This window comes from Neopsephotus bourkii, unplaced genomic scaffold (assembly GCF_033783945.1).
Source record: "Neopsephotus bourkii isolate Nb327-2 ecotype Australia unplaced genomic scaffold, CSIRO-AGI_Nbou_v1 NB_1797, whole genome shotgun sequence".
Taxonomy (NCBI): domain Eukaryota; kingdom Metazoa; phylum Chordata; class Aves; order Psittaciformes; family Psittacidae; genus Neopsephotus; species Neopsephotus bourkii.
The window spans coordinates 738,367-751,473 of NW_026902270.1; the positions used below are offsets into that span (position 1 = coordinate 738,367).

Genomic DNA, 13,107 nt, shown 5'->3' on the forward strand with positions numbered 1-13,107 from the left:
AAAAAAAAATCAATAATAAAAGAATTAGTAATTTTCAATGGATTAAAAATCAATAGTACTTCTCACAAATGTTTTAATTTAGCAGGAAAGCCACCACTTCATGATCTTCTGACTCAGCGAGACAATCTGCCACTTCAAGAAGCAATCACATGTCCTATCAGGGACTACATGCATTGCAACATGGACAACTCAGTGTGATGGGACTTTCTGTAATCTGGCTCCTCTGCTACAAAATCTGCTCATTTCGACAGCTTGTTTTCTGTAAACCAAACAATCTATGGCGTCTGCATGGCTCAGACAATCAGTTATCAGACAGACAACCCTTTCCTCCTAAATCGATAATTCAAATCCAAAGCAGTGACCAAAATCAATCCAATGACCAAAGGTCATTGCAGCCTGATGGATGAGTGGTGACTGGTATGAAATGAGTTTGTGGTTTCATTCAAGGCATAATAGTCAACAGTCCTTTTTTTTTTTTTTGAAGAGAAGGAAAACATCTCCACAGTTGATACCATTTTCTGTGCTGACAGATTTGAAAGAGAAACCTAAGAAGTGAGGCTGAACTCTTTTCACTCCCAAAAGTGCTATATCCAACGGGTGTCGGAAAAACTGCCTCGCTACCTGCTTTCTTTGGGAACAATAAAAAAGAGCTGCATCCCCTTAAGTTTTCAAATGCATTGGAATCAGCTGTAAATATGAAATTTGAACACTTTAGCTTTCTTTTTACTCACAAGTATAAACCCCAAAATGTAAAACAGTAGATACAGCAAAACCCTTTAGTTCGTTAAATCTGCTGATCATTACCTGCTCCAACTACTTTATCAATGGAGATATTAGAAGCATCTAGTTCCTTGGCAAATTCATGCACAGCTTGATTGGGATCCTCATATGTATGCGGATCAACATAAGTTCTCAGGCCTGGGAGTTTCACTGTGTAAAAACAAATTCAGAGAGAAAATGTTACTTAGACTTAATTAATCCTTCGCAAGGAAGCTCATGAGACAGCAGAAATCAAATCTATAGAACAAAGAGGTATACAGCTTTTCCAAATCAACCTCTGTAAATCCAGAGACACTAATGCACAGAAGCCTAAAAACCAATTTAAATATGTCTGCACTTGCCATATTTAACTGCTTTTCAAATATTAAAATACTACCCACCTATTCCAACTTGCTGTATTTAGATGCTGCAATATATCGTCCCTATCAATGTAACACCAGAGACAAGAAACAAAATGTGTGATGCTACAGCCAACCTGAAAAGTTCTTAGGAATATGCTAAGGAGAACACATCAACTCAAGCTTTTTCTTTCCAAGTCCTCCATCAAGGTGAATAAGAAAATTATACGTGAACAAATGCCTTAATCCCTCTGCTAGCACATACAAGGATGGCAGTCGGTTGTTCTTATTATTAAAGTCTGGTTGCACTGCTCAGTTTCCCTAATATCCATGTTATTATATTATCCCCCTCTACAGTTTTCTGGCCAGGGGTTGCTCATTTTGCCTGCAGCAAGTTCTAGCTCAAATGACTGAACAATTTTAAGGGCAGTTTCAAGCTCTTCACATCTCTTCCTCTAGCAGGACTGGGTATGGGAGGAATGTATTCTTATTCATAAGCTTTCTCCCCAGCAAAGATGCTGAAGGTAAAGCATAGCCTCATTCCTCCTCCCCAGATCAAAGTCCTGCTTGTGCATGTACCCAGTACTTTGTGTGTCTGCGTCTGTATTCATTTTAGAACACAAAGGTGTTTTGTTAACAAAAAGTGAAATAATCATTACATCTAGCTTGAAGTTTTCAGCTTCTGCCAAAAAACCTGCATTCCTGGATATGTATTCTAGATTTGCCTAACAGTACCAGTTGGTCTTGTAAAAGATATTACATCCTCCTACAAACACTGCCTTAACTCACTCAGGAATACCTGTTCCAGCTTGGCATTATTATACTACATCAATTGTTCACTACCAGAATAGTTAAACCTTTTTTGTTTGGGTTACACAGACGGGGAAAAAGTACTTTTGGACCACTAGCTAAAGCCCAACGTTGTTTCGTCAAACAACCCCCAGTGTATGTATAATAAATAAATAAACAAATGGAATCAATTTGATGGAGATTTATTGGCCTCAGGATTGACAGAGAAATGATAAAACTGAGTTCCCAAGTTAATTGCCTCAATACCAATGCAAACCAAGAGCCATGCTCTTAACACAAGAACTGCGTGCGTGCAGCGTTAAATGCCGACTGTGTTTCCTTCAAGAGCCTGATGATTACAGAATTACTTGCAAGTAAAACAAAAAGTAATTGGCTGTATATTGCTGTTGGTTAAAAACCTTGTAAATACTCCTTTCCGTCCATGCTGGATGCACGTTACGGGCTCCCTTGTACCCCCAGTAAACATAATTAAAAGCTTCTGCACTGTGGGCTTTTTGGCTGCAGATTTTTAACGCTGACCCCAGAGGTTCCCAAGATCAGGTGATGGTGACTGCAAGGAGAATAATCCCTTCACACCAATAATTAAGGACAGCCTGTATAGTAACTGGGTTCTGTCATGAAAAACAGATAATAAACACATGCACATGTGTTAAGCTGCACTACTTTACAGCTCATTCTGTGCAAGCATAATAATTTACATTTTCATTTTAACAGCATGAATTGCCCTAAAGGTAGCAAAAAAGTAAAAAGGGCCTAGCCAAAGAAGGCAGAGGGAGAGGATCTGAGGAGGTGAAACATTTTTGCTCCTTTGAAGTAATATTATAGGATTTGTAATAAGGCTGCAGGGAATAGGTCATGGCTGGAGCCTTTTTTAAAGTAATTCAGAATAAACTGACTGAAATAAACCAGCTGCTGTATTTAAGATGCTGAAAGTTTACGACAGCCATGGAAGTTACTTTATCCTTTTTTTTTTACAGTTCATGGGAGCAATTTTCTTATTCTTTGAGAAAGACTGCAATTTGGTAGAATAAAGTTTCAACAGCCACACATGCGCATGCATACAAATCCCAACACAAATATCTGCAAAAATCAATAAAACATTTCCAAGGATTTCTAACAGAAATACCATGGTCAGCTCTGTTCTTACTACACAGTGAATCAGCATGGCACTACTCAGAAAACAGTACATAAATATCTAAAGCCAAATTAAAAGCAATTTAATCCGCAGGAATTTAACAGCACTGACATGTTTAAGAATAGTGATTGCAACTTTCCATTGTGTGGGAGTAAGGAGAGAGAATTTTGACCTGTTATTTGTCTGTGACACTTTTTTTACTGGCTGCTTTTATTTTATAACCTCATTAAATTTGGATGATGAAGCATTAATTCTATGGGCCACATGTAACCGTATAGGGTCTTTTTGAGACTAGTTGGTTAGCAGTTGTTGGGCTGCACAAAGCAAAGCCCACTGGTACAGCTTGTGTATTCCCTGACAGTGCAGGGGAAGGAGCACACATGTTGTGGATATGCATGCTCATGGCTCTCAGGAGATAAGGAGGGGCTCCAAACTTAAAATAATAATAAGAACAGTCAGAGAACAGTTATTCCATTGTCATGGGGATTAGGAAGTAGCTCTAATTTCCAAGTACTGCAGGTAAATCCCTCGTTAAAATGTTAACTCAATTATATTCGGTGGGGAGGCATCTGGTTATGGTACCAAGAGCACTTTTATTGCCGACGGTACAGCGCCACTGTTGCGTGAAGAAAACCCATGTACATTAACCTTACAACATGCTAAGCAATAGATTCAACGTGGTCTGCATGGTATAGCAGGGTATTTATGTGGAGCTTAAACAGTTTCAAAGACAAACTACTGCTTCTTAGTAAAAACATGCTCATTAGACACCAAGAATTCTGTGGGTGAGAAAAAAAAAAACAGAATTTCCAGTCTTGGCATTTAGGACATTATCTTTGCCCCATAAAGATAAAAAATAACACAAATGCAACTATAAACCCCCCAAGAATACCCCCCCCTCCCTGATCAAGAGCGTTAAACCATCACTTTCCCCTCCCCTCAACTTCTCCTGCTCCAAAACTATTTTCTTTCTTTTTTAAAGAAGGTATGGATGGAGCTTCTAGTCCTCATAAACCATATCTCCTCTGCTGTGGAAAAGTGCTGCAGGGTTATGTACATTGCAGAGAGAATACAGGATCAGAGAGGAGCTGAAATACTGCAGGATGACGTTCTCCTCTATCCATGGGCCACAGCAGGCTGCTTCTTCCTGGTACCCAGTACACGTGCCAAGGCTCAGAAAATCAACACTCCTTCCCCTGAGTGTCTGCTGAAGAGGATATTGCTCCATGCTGTTCCTTTCAGAGGGCACAGCCAAATGGCCCAGAATAGCCATGAATAAAGTCCCATTTAGCCTTAATAAAAATAGGCAGTGAAACATCAGAAATAGATAGGTTTCAGGTTTGGCTTTTGAACACATTTCAAAAGTAACCCAGATTCCTCAGGATGAGCAAAACTTCACATCCTTAACTACATACAAAAGACAACAGAAGTCAATAGAAAGGCTCTCTTGTTAGTCCTAGATGAGATCCAGAGAAAGCACAGACATATTCATTCTTGCAAGGGGGGAATCAGGACTTGAAAAAACAAGTTTGAAAAGAGAGCTGGATTAAAAATTCCCATTAATTTGTGACATACTTGCTTATGTCAAGTAGTTATTCTTAATTTAAGAAACTACTCCAAGCCACTTTTCAGACCGCTTAGAATAATTCCAAGCTATTAATGGGTCAACTTTGTCAAATGAGCAATTTTCACAGTCCCTTCAGTAGTCATCAAGACAGGTTTCATTGATTTTATATTTTGCTTTGTAGAGAAAATGACATCTCTTAGACTTCATACAGCTCATAATGAGGAAGCTGAAGTTACGCTCCACGTTTCAGTAATGCACAGGAATCGATATCACATTACTAACCACACGCATTGCTTGAACATAGCGATGTTTTGCTCATTGCTACTCTGAACACATATGAAAGAATTTGAAACAAAGAATAATTGTTTGGGGAAAATCTCCCTACCCACAAGAGAAGCGATAATTCTCTTCCCAATTTCACCTTGGTTTAAGTGAGGTATGACTTTTTAATTTGAAAAATACCAGTTATCTAGGGGATGCATTCAATAGATTTGGAAGCCTTAAAAGGCTTCAGTAACTTACAATGGCCATTCCCGAAATGTAGTCTTTTCTCATCAGTGCCATGCTTAGACTTCTTGTATCCACAGAATCTACAAGCAACAGAGGGGGAAAAAAAAAATAGAGAATTTTATATGCTAACTGCAGGTGGAAACAGAATAAAATGTTTTTTCCTCCACAATTAAATGCCTGTTTGAAAGTTTAATGATATTTACATTCTCTGTGCCTCATAGAGGCATGTTATATTCTCAGGGAATTCGAGGAAATTGGCTAATGAGAGGATTTGTTGATTTTTGACCCCTACAGTTTAATTTTACAATTGCCTAAGAATGTGTTTATAGCATTTTTTAACAACTGCTGTATGACTGGGGCTGCTAACGTTAGCGGGCTCATTACTGAGCATGGAGCGGCATTCAGAGCTCCTGGGCAGCAGACAAAGGAGAAGGTACAAACAAGCCATACTACTGCCCGATGACACCCAATTTGCCATGCTCATCAAGGCCCCTGGGGGAAATCGAAGCAGGAGCAAATGTGCAAGCCAGAGGATAAAAACTAACCTCCCGATCAAGACGTACACCACAACTGTGAGGAGGATAATGGCTACTGCCGCTGAAATGGCAATCATTACAACCTGGCTGTTCTCGCTGGAAATGGAGAATGCTGCAAAGTTAACACAAAAATATATAAATAACCCCTGCAAAACATAAAGCTGATTACATCACAATTGACGCTTGTATATGGAACAGTCATCACTACATAGCATTTGGTCCCTTTCCAAAGATTTAATCTACTAAGTAATTTTTCATCAGACAAATAAATACAAGGGAAGAAAACAAAAGACTCCAGCCATCTTTGATGATCTACCAAAGTTGTTTCAACTACTGAAGATTTTTACTCTTGCTGATTGTTAAACTGATACTTACATATAAACAGATAGCTAAATACAAACGTACATCCCATGACATACATATGTTTTCTCCTGGTCAGTAAGGAACCTTTCCTTGGCAAGAAATCCCAGCCAGTCAATAATTGTCACCCTTATTCTCATTTCTGGATGATGGGAAGTGCTTTAATGAATTAAGCTTTCCAGTTAAGCGTGACAATATCCCCGTGAAGGTTACAAAAAGCAGGGCAGACAGAGGCAGAGAGAAGAGCTATGCATGGTTAATCAATGTCTACAGGAAAACGAAGGGCTATCTTCTGCCTTACACTGGATACTTCCCTTTGGTCCCTAAGCATGGAGCTCTGGTGTGCTAGACTGCTGTGCAACGACAGGACAACTTAGGTCTTAGGTGTTATGAACAATCTTTAGCAGGCACCTGAACTTCACCAAGCACAGCAGAATTAGGCTCCTCAGCTCTAGTCTTCAAGTTAGCTGTCCAAAGAATGCTGAAAGTTAGCACTGCTTGTCCCCACAGATTAGACAGTTTGGGTATGTGATTGCTTGGACTCACACAATTCCCCTTGGGAAGAAGCCTTTGCCTGTTACAGACCTACAACTACACTCCTGTTGTTATGATAACTTGGCAAGAGGAACAAAGTCATGCCGTTTGTTGTCTATCTGTATAACTTGTACGCTTGTTACTGAGATGTGCACCACTGCCTCCTGTCACCTTCCACATTGTCAGAGAGCTACCTTTTTTCTTTTAATATTACTTGGCAGAGAAAATTCGTTAAGCTCTACCACTGCAACTGGTTACTTCTCCTTGTTGTACTTATTTGTCTTATTTTGAGTTCCAGTTTCATCCAGTATGCCAAAGCTGCATGTTACCGCAATAAAGATCTATATCTTTTAAACAATAAGCTTGTTTGCTTTTAGGAATAAGAGCTGAAAGGGAGGAGGAATAAATGGGGATGAAATACATAACATATCTCAAAAATGCACGATGCCAAGTGAAAGACCATTTGAATTCTTGCTCCTCTTCTTGGTTAAAAATTTGTCACTTTTAGCAGGGCACTTTTTATACCATGGGTTCTCAAGCCTTAGCATGAGTACATGAATAAGCCTTCTGAGAGCATGTCAGAATTATAGTCCTTAGTTGTGTTACAACACTGAAGAGCAGATCTTCTGTGAAGGCCCAGCCTTCTAAAAAGTAAAGTCTTTGATTATGCATCATCAATCTACATCAGTAACTGGGTACCCAAGCAAAGGCTGACTTTTTGATGCGTTAATCCGCTTTCAGCTTCTAGCAAAGAGAAGGTCTGACTTACTATATAGTATCAAGCGATGAGAAAGTAACATTCAAGACTGAGTCCCATTAAGAGTCTTTCTGGAGCTCTATTAAAATAGAGTCTTTCTGGCATAATAACAGAATTTATAAACAATACCTAAGTACATCAGTTAGATAATGTTAAAAGCAGTTAAATAAATCTAGGCATCAGAGGAAAGAAAAAAGGCCTACCAGACCACTAAATATCTTCCCAAAGGCCACCCAGAAGTGTTGTGACAGGAAGAAGGGGGGACCCAAACAGCCCAACTGCCTGACTAGCTACTTAATTGAATGACTATCCTTCCTGACCTGTGCATATTAGTTGCAACTCAAGGCTACATAGGAGACATCAACAATGCTCTGCAATAGTGTGGCGAATTACACACTGACCCGCAGGAGTAATGGACCAATATAATATTAATTCTCTAGGATCAGGGGTTTATAGTCCATGGGGTTCAGGCCACAAACTTGGAATAGTGTGAGGCTGTGAATCTGTTTTTCTGTCAGACTTCCTTCCTTGGCAGGAGCCGTGGTCTAGCAAGGTATCAATTCTGGCACAAGGCAGCGGTTGAGTAGGGAATGAAAGAAAATACCACCTGTGATAGTCATGGTATACACTTTATAGCATGTTTCAAGTTTAACGATAAAATATAAAGTTATATAGTATTGCTACCCAGAAGGACGAATCATAAACAGTTATGAGTTGCATTTACTAAACTAGAAAAGGAGCGAAAGCAGCTATTCAAATCAGTCAGCAACTGGGCAGGATGTCAGTATAAACCATTTGAACAAATACATACAATCTGGACTGGTTTCAAATTCAAACTTGCGGCTGTTTGTTCCATATCCAGCTGCAGTTCGGGCTCGAATTTGGAAGACGTAGGTGGTATCAGGTTTGAGGCCACTGATGGTAACATTGGTGCCTTTGGCTCTCAGGATAGTATAGCTCGTCTCTTGCTCCTGCTTTTGGGAAGAGGAATTACCAGATTAAAACCATACCCTAAAAAACAGAAAGAAGAGGTGGCTGGCACAAAATTGCTACAAGTCACCTGGAGAGCACTGGCATGTTTTCTGAATATTTATGGCTTGACAAATGCTTGTGCAGTCATTCATTTTCAATCTGCTACAAATCTTTTGATTAAGGAGAAACCTAAATCATTAGAGCTCCTCTGGCCTTCTGCTGTAAATCAAACACTAGACATGCTGAGTAATATGACATTTCATTAAATGGCTTTGCATCATTTTGTCCATAGTCTGTAATACAACAAGAAAATTAAGATTAAAATATTACTTTAAAAAAGGGCATAAACAAGATTTGCCTTCTACACTGAACTGGAAGCTGTAACAGTCTAACTTAGACATTTTAGGGCCCTGCAGAGCCATTGCAGGATGCAGTTTTTACTGCCTCACATTTTACAAGACAGCATTTACCTTTATAACCATCAGAAAAGAAACTCCTCTCAGGTTCCTCACCTCAGGTCTGCAAACAGGAGAGTATAACTGGTTTTCTATTATGCTATAAAAACTGAGATTGATGAGTCCATCCTCATTTGGGCAAAACCCCACTGAAAACTTACTCTTGAACGAGTCTTGACTTTAGCAGCCAGAAAGGAAACGAATTTTCTCCTTACTGCTTTTTGTCAAATAGCAAGGCATGTGTCCAGTACAGATGATACACTCACACACACTTAAAGTCATGTATTTCTGGCATAATGGTTTTTTATATAAAATAAGAAATTGACCATTTTGTAATTTACTAAGTTCACACTGTGTAAAAAGCTAACCCTGATAAAAGTATGTCTCAGTCCCACTGAAAGCACCTAGTCTAAAAAATTAAGCATGCGTTTGGAGCCTGAGGTGTTGCTTATATTACTAAAGCCATCCTGTACCAAAAGAGCATTTTTGGCTTCTTAAAAATGGCAGCTGGAACTGCCTCAGGAAAAATCTTGGACAGCAGCCACACATGTGGAAAACTGTGAGAATCCCAGTTATTTAGGTTCCCCACCATGAACTTTTTTATTCTGGAGGTGGTGGGGACTTCATATGCCACACTTCTACTTTGCATGCTCTGACATACATTAATACCATTGACTTTTGCCTGGTTGAAAGCAGAAATTCCGTTAAGTTAATGCATGTCGGATGCAGACAATCTCACCTAATTCGTACTGTCTTTTATGGCATTGCATTAGCTTGTAAGGTACTGACATTTTAGCTTTGACAACGGTAAAATGCCGATGCAGAAGTACGGAGGTTGGAAAATACTCAACATAACTCAATGTCAAAGCCATCCTACCACCATGTGAAAAGTTCATCTGACTAGAGTTGTTTTAGTGTGTTTGCTCTGCAGTGATGCCTAGAGTAAGAAAGTTAGGTTTAGTCTAAGTTAGTAGGTGGATATCAGAAACTGTTCACTTTGACTGTTCACTTTGGTGGTACAGAAGCCTAAGTACTCTTGGCAGTCTTTGATATGAAGAGAAATAGAAACCTTTACACCATAGTTAGGGAAATTCTCAGAGCCTTCACATAATAATCAACATTATGCCATCATGCACAGGAGCAATCACGGTGAAGGGAATGGGGTGGGGGGAGAAGGAGCTAAGCAAATGACTAAAAGTCACTGTCCAGAATCAAAACCTCAGATAGGGTGAGTTGCACCTAATCTTCAAAGCATGACTATAAAGATGTTTGCCATGGTCCATTTTCTTTTCATACTAAAAGTAAAAATGGACCTCCTTATAGTTTCCCAATACTCTGAAAAGTTTTGTTATAAATTCTGGGGAGAAAACACATTCTAAGGAGCATACAGGCTTGTGTGAATTTATTTTTGACCTAACAAAGGCCCAGCATTATAATTTGCAAGATTTCCTTATCTCATAATTCAGTTGAACACAGGCAACTCTTTAATTTCAAAGACATACTAATCTTGTCTTTAAAGCATAAAACCTTTTGTGTACGTTATGACTGCACATTCATTTTGATCTCACTTCAGGCTGCTTTTATGAAATGCAAACATTTCCTTCTTGTGCAGATACATACGTGCAAGGGAAAAAATAGGCATGGCCTGTCTGTTAATAATCCACAATGGAACTTGGAAAATAAATGTTTAAAACAATGGTATGGAGGATGTCATGGTATCTTAGTTTATGGTCAGCTTTTTACACACATATTTTGTAAGTCATTTTTTATTTTACCAGTAATCAAATCAGTGAAACACCACATAAAAGCCCAAGTTTATCATTCTTGGGGATGAAGTAAAACTTTAGAGATATAACACTATAGCTGCCACATGCAGAAGGAATATACAAAAAGGAGTCAGTCTTTGCCAAGCAGGACTTTAATCAAACGCTCAGTTTGATGATAAATTTGAACTTGGACACACAAAGTGTATTCTTCCTGAATACGTCTGCATAGTTTACCAGACACAGTCTTTACTGGGAAGCAAATCCCACTACTGTGTCTCATTTGCAAATAACATTTTATAATTTTAAGCTATGTTTTACAAAATACAAATTTGGGATACATTTAAAATCTATAGCGGCAGCACTAGTGAGAGTGAACAGCATGCAGATTTCAGATAAGCACAGTATGTGTTTATCTTATATGAGGAAGAACATTTTCTCCATCAGCTGAGTGTAAACTTGAGAGGCCAAAACCAGACTACACATCTCTGGGAGGAACCCACAGTCCAGATACTGCTTTACCTTATTGTCAAGCATAAACAGTTCATCGATAAGCCAGTTCCTACAAACCTTGTGGAGCATACATAGCTACCTACCCTCAGAGCCAGATTAATAAGAGTTTTTAAAGCAACTAAGTGCATTTACATATAGTTTACTTTATCAGCCTCAGAAAGAACACAAACTGGATATCCTTATTTATTAGCTGGATTTAACCAGTCTACTTAGCACACAGATTTCAATGATGGAAAAGGCAAATCTGTTTTAGTAATGTGAGAATGCAACTAAATTTCACTCATTGTTTGCAGCAGATTTCACCTAAATAAAGTGTGTGGTTTTTAGCATAAGTGCAAGCCATCTATTTAAATGAAGCAATTAAGAGTTTTCATGTGGTATTTAGGATATGGCTTTTTTTGTATCTTTGCATGAAGAGATATTCCTTCCAGAGAACATAATTATGTGAGCAAGGACAAGAAGGAAATAAACTATTTCCTTGTGTAAAAAAAAAAAAAGTATATATATATATAGACATGCACACATATATATAGATATATATGGCTTTTTCTATATGTAGACTTTGACAGCCAAGATGCTTAAAATCCAGCACAGCATTATGGTCTGAACTGGGGTGTCGTTTGGTACCATTAACTTGACATAAAATGTTATGCCCTACCATAAAACAAATGCCTAGAAGTTCCACGCAGTATTTGCCTGAAAGTGGATTTTATTTCTTTCAAATGCTTTGATTAAATAGTAACTGGGGCCTCATAACTAAGCCCTATAGATTTTTACACAAAATACAATTCTATTTCAAACACTGAAAACTGCCACTCTCCGTTCATAATATTATGCATTAAAACCCCATAAGTTCATCCCCAAATGTTAAAAGTTTCCCAAGATTGTAGCTCCTAATTTCTCTAGAAACACCATATAAAGCTCCCTCTATTCTCTCTTGCTTACACAAGTGCAATCACTGGTGAACAAAAACCCTGACAACTGAATAGGTTGAAGAAATCAAATATTTTCCACTTACTTTATGCCAATAGCACATTAGAAAAACTACACGATATCATAATTTAGATACAGGAAATTCTATTTTTATTCCAAATCTATTCTAACATCCTGAATATCAGTAACATGCAATTGCCTGTAAAAAGCACGTATTCCTTGAAATTTAAGAACAGCCTAGCAAAATTAAAAGAAATAAAATAAAACTGCATGGACAAGGTATATGACAGAATTGTGCTGTACTATTCTACTAATTCTATATGTATTAATTTCTAAGGGATTACAAAAGGTATGGCAAATAAGAAAAATAAAACAGGAAGGAAATAATGGCTCAAGATAAATGGTCTACCAGCAATCAGGTGTGACATGTCAGGAGAAATACGCAGATTGCTAACTGTAAAAGTTGCATTTCCTAGCAGCTGACCCTTAACAGCAGCAGGGTTTTTAATGAGCACAACCAGCATGATGTTTGAAGCAGAAAATCAAATGGATGGGACCAGCTGATAAAGAAAGCTCTCTTTTCAAAAGAAGAAGTGAGTGGGGCTGCTTAGAGATCTCAGACTAAAAAGCAGCATCTTCCAAAGGTGTTTGGAGGAGTAAGGAAGTGTAACAGCCAAGCATGGGCTGCTCTGGCCTCAGGTAAGTTTAACACAGTAGTAGTTTTCCATCTTTTACAATCTGCAGAGCTAAAATAGGCATTGGATTAAAGCCTCCTGACAATAGATTTGCTTTTCTTAGTCACCTTTCATAAACCCTGAGGAACAGATTTCTGACTCCCAAGGGACTGCAGAGCACACATTAAAAACACTGGTGTCAGAAGGTTGGGTTTTTTGCTCCAAATGGTCTGGCTCCTATTGTAAAGCAGTTGGCTCTCTGGTTTAAGAAAGCTGTCTGGTGCATACTAACTCTTGATCATAGACTTCAAAGGGAAGAAACACATGTGCAAGATCATCCTGTTACGACTGGTTGTCTTAGGAAACTGTCTTATGACAACCAGTTGCTCCATAAGACTAGATATTATCAGTGGGAATAGAAGCATGCTTCTATTGCATATGATATATATAGTATATATCACATATATATA

General features: G+C 38.5%; 1 protein-coding gene across 1 annotated transcript in view; it reads right to left on the minus strand.

The window, feature by feature from the left end:
• Positions 1-13,107, minus strand: part of EPHA3 (EPH receptor A3) — a 219,133-nt gene that overhangs the window by 40,323 nt on the left and 165,703 nt on the right. The window contains exons 7-10 of the mRNA XM_061342566.1: positions 8,139-8,301; positions 5,686-5,788; positions 5,153-5,220; positions 805-930 (exon numbers count right to left, since the gene is read on the minus strand). Coding sequence (XP_061198550.1) covers positions 805-930; positions 5,153-5,220; positions 5,686-5,788; positions 8,139-8,301 — 460 coding nt within the window. The remainder of the gene's footprint in view (positions 1-804; positions 931-5,152; positions 5,221-5,685; positions 5,789-8,138; positions 8,302-13,107) is intronic.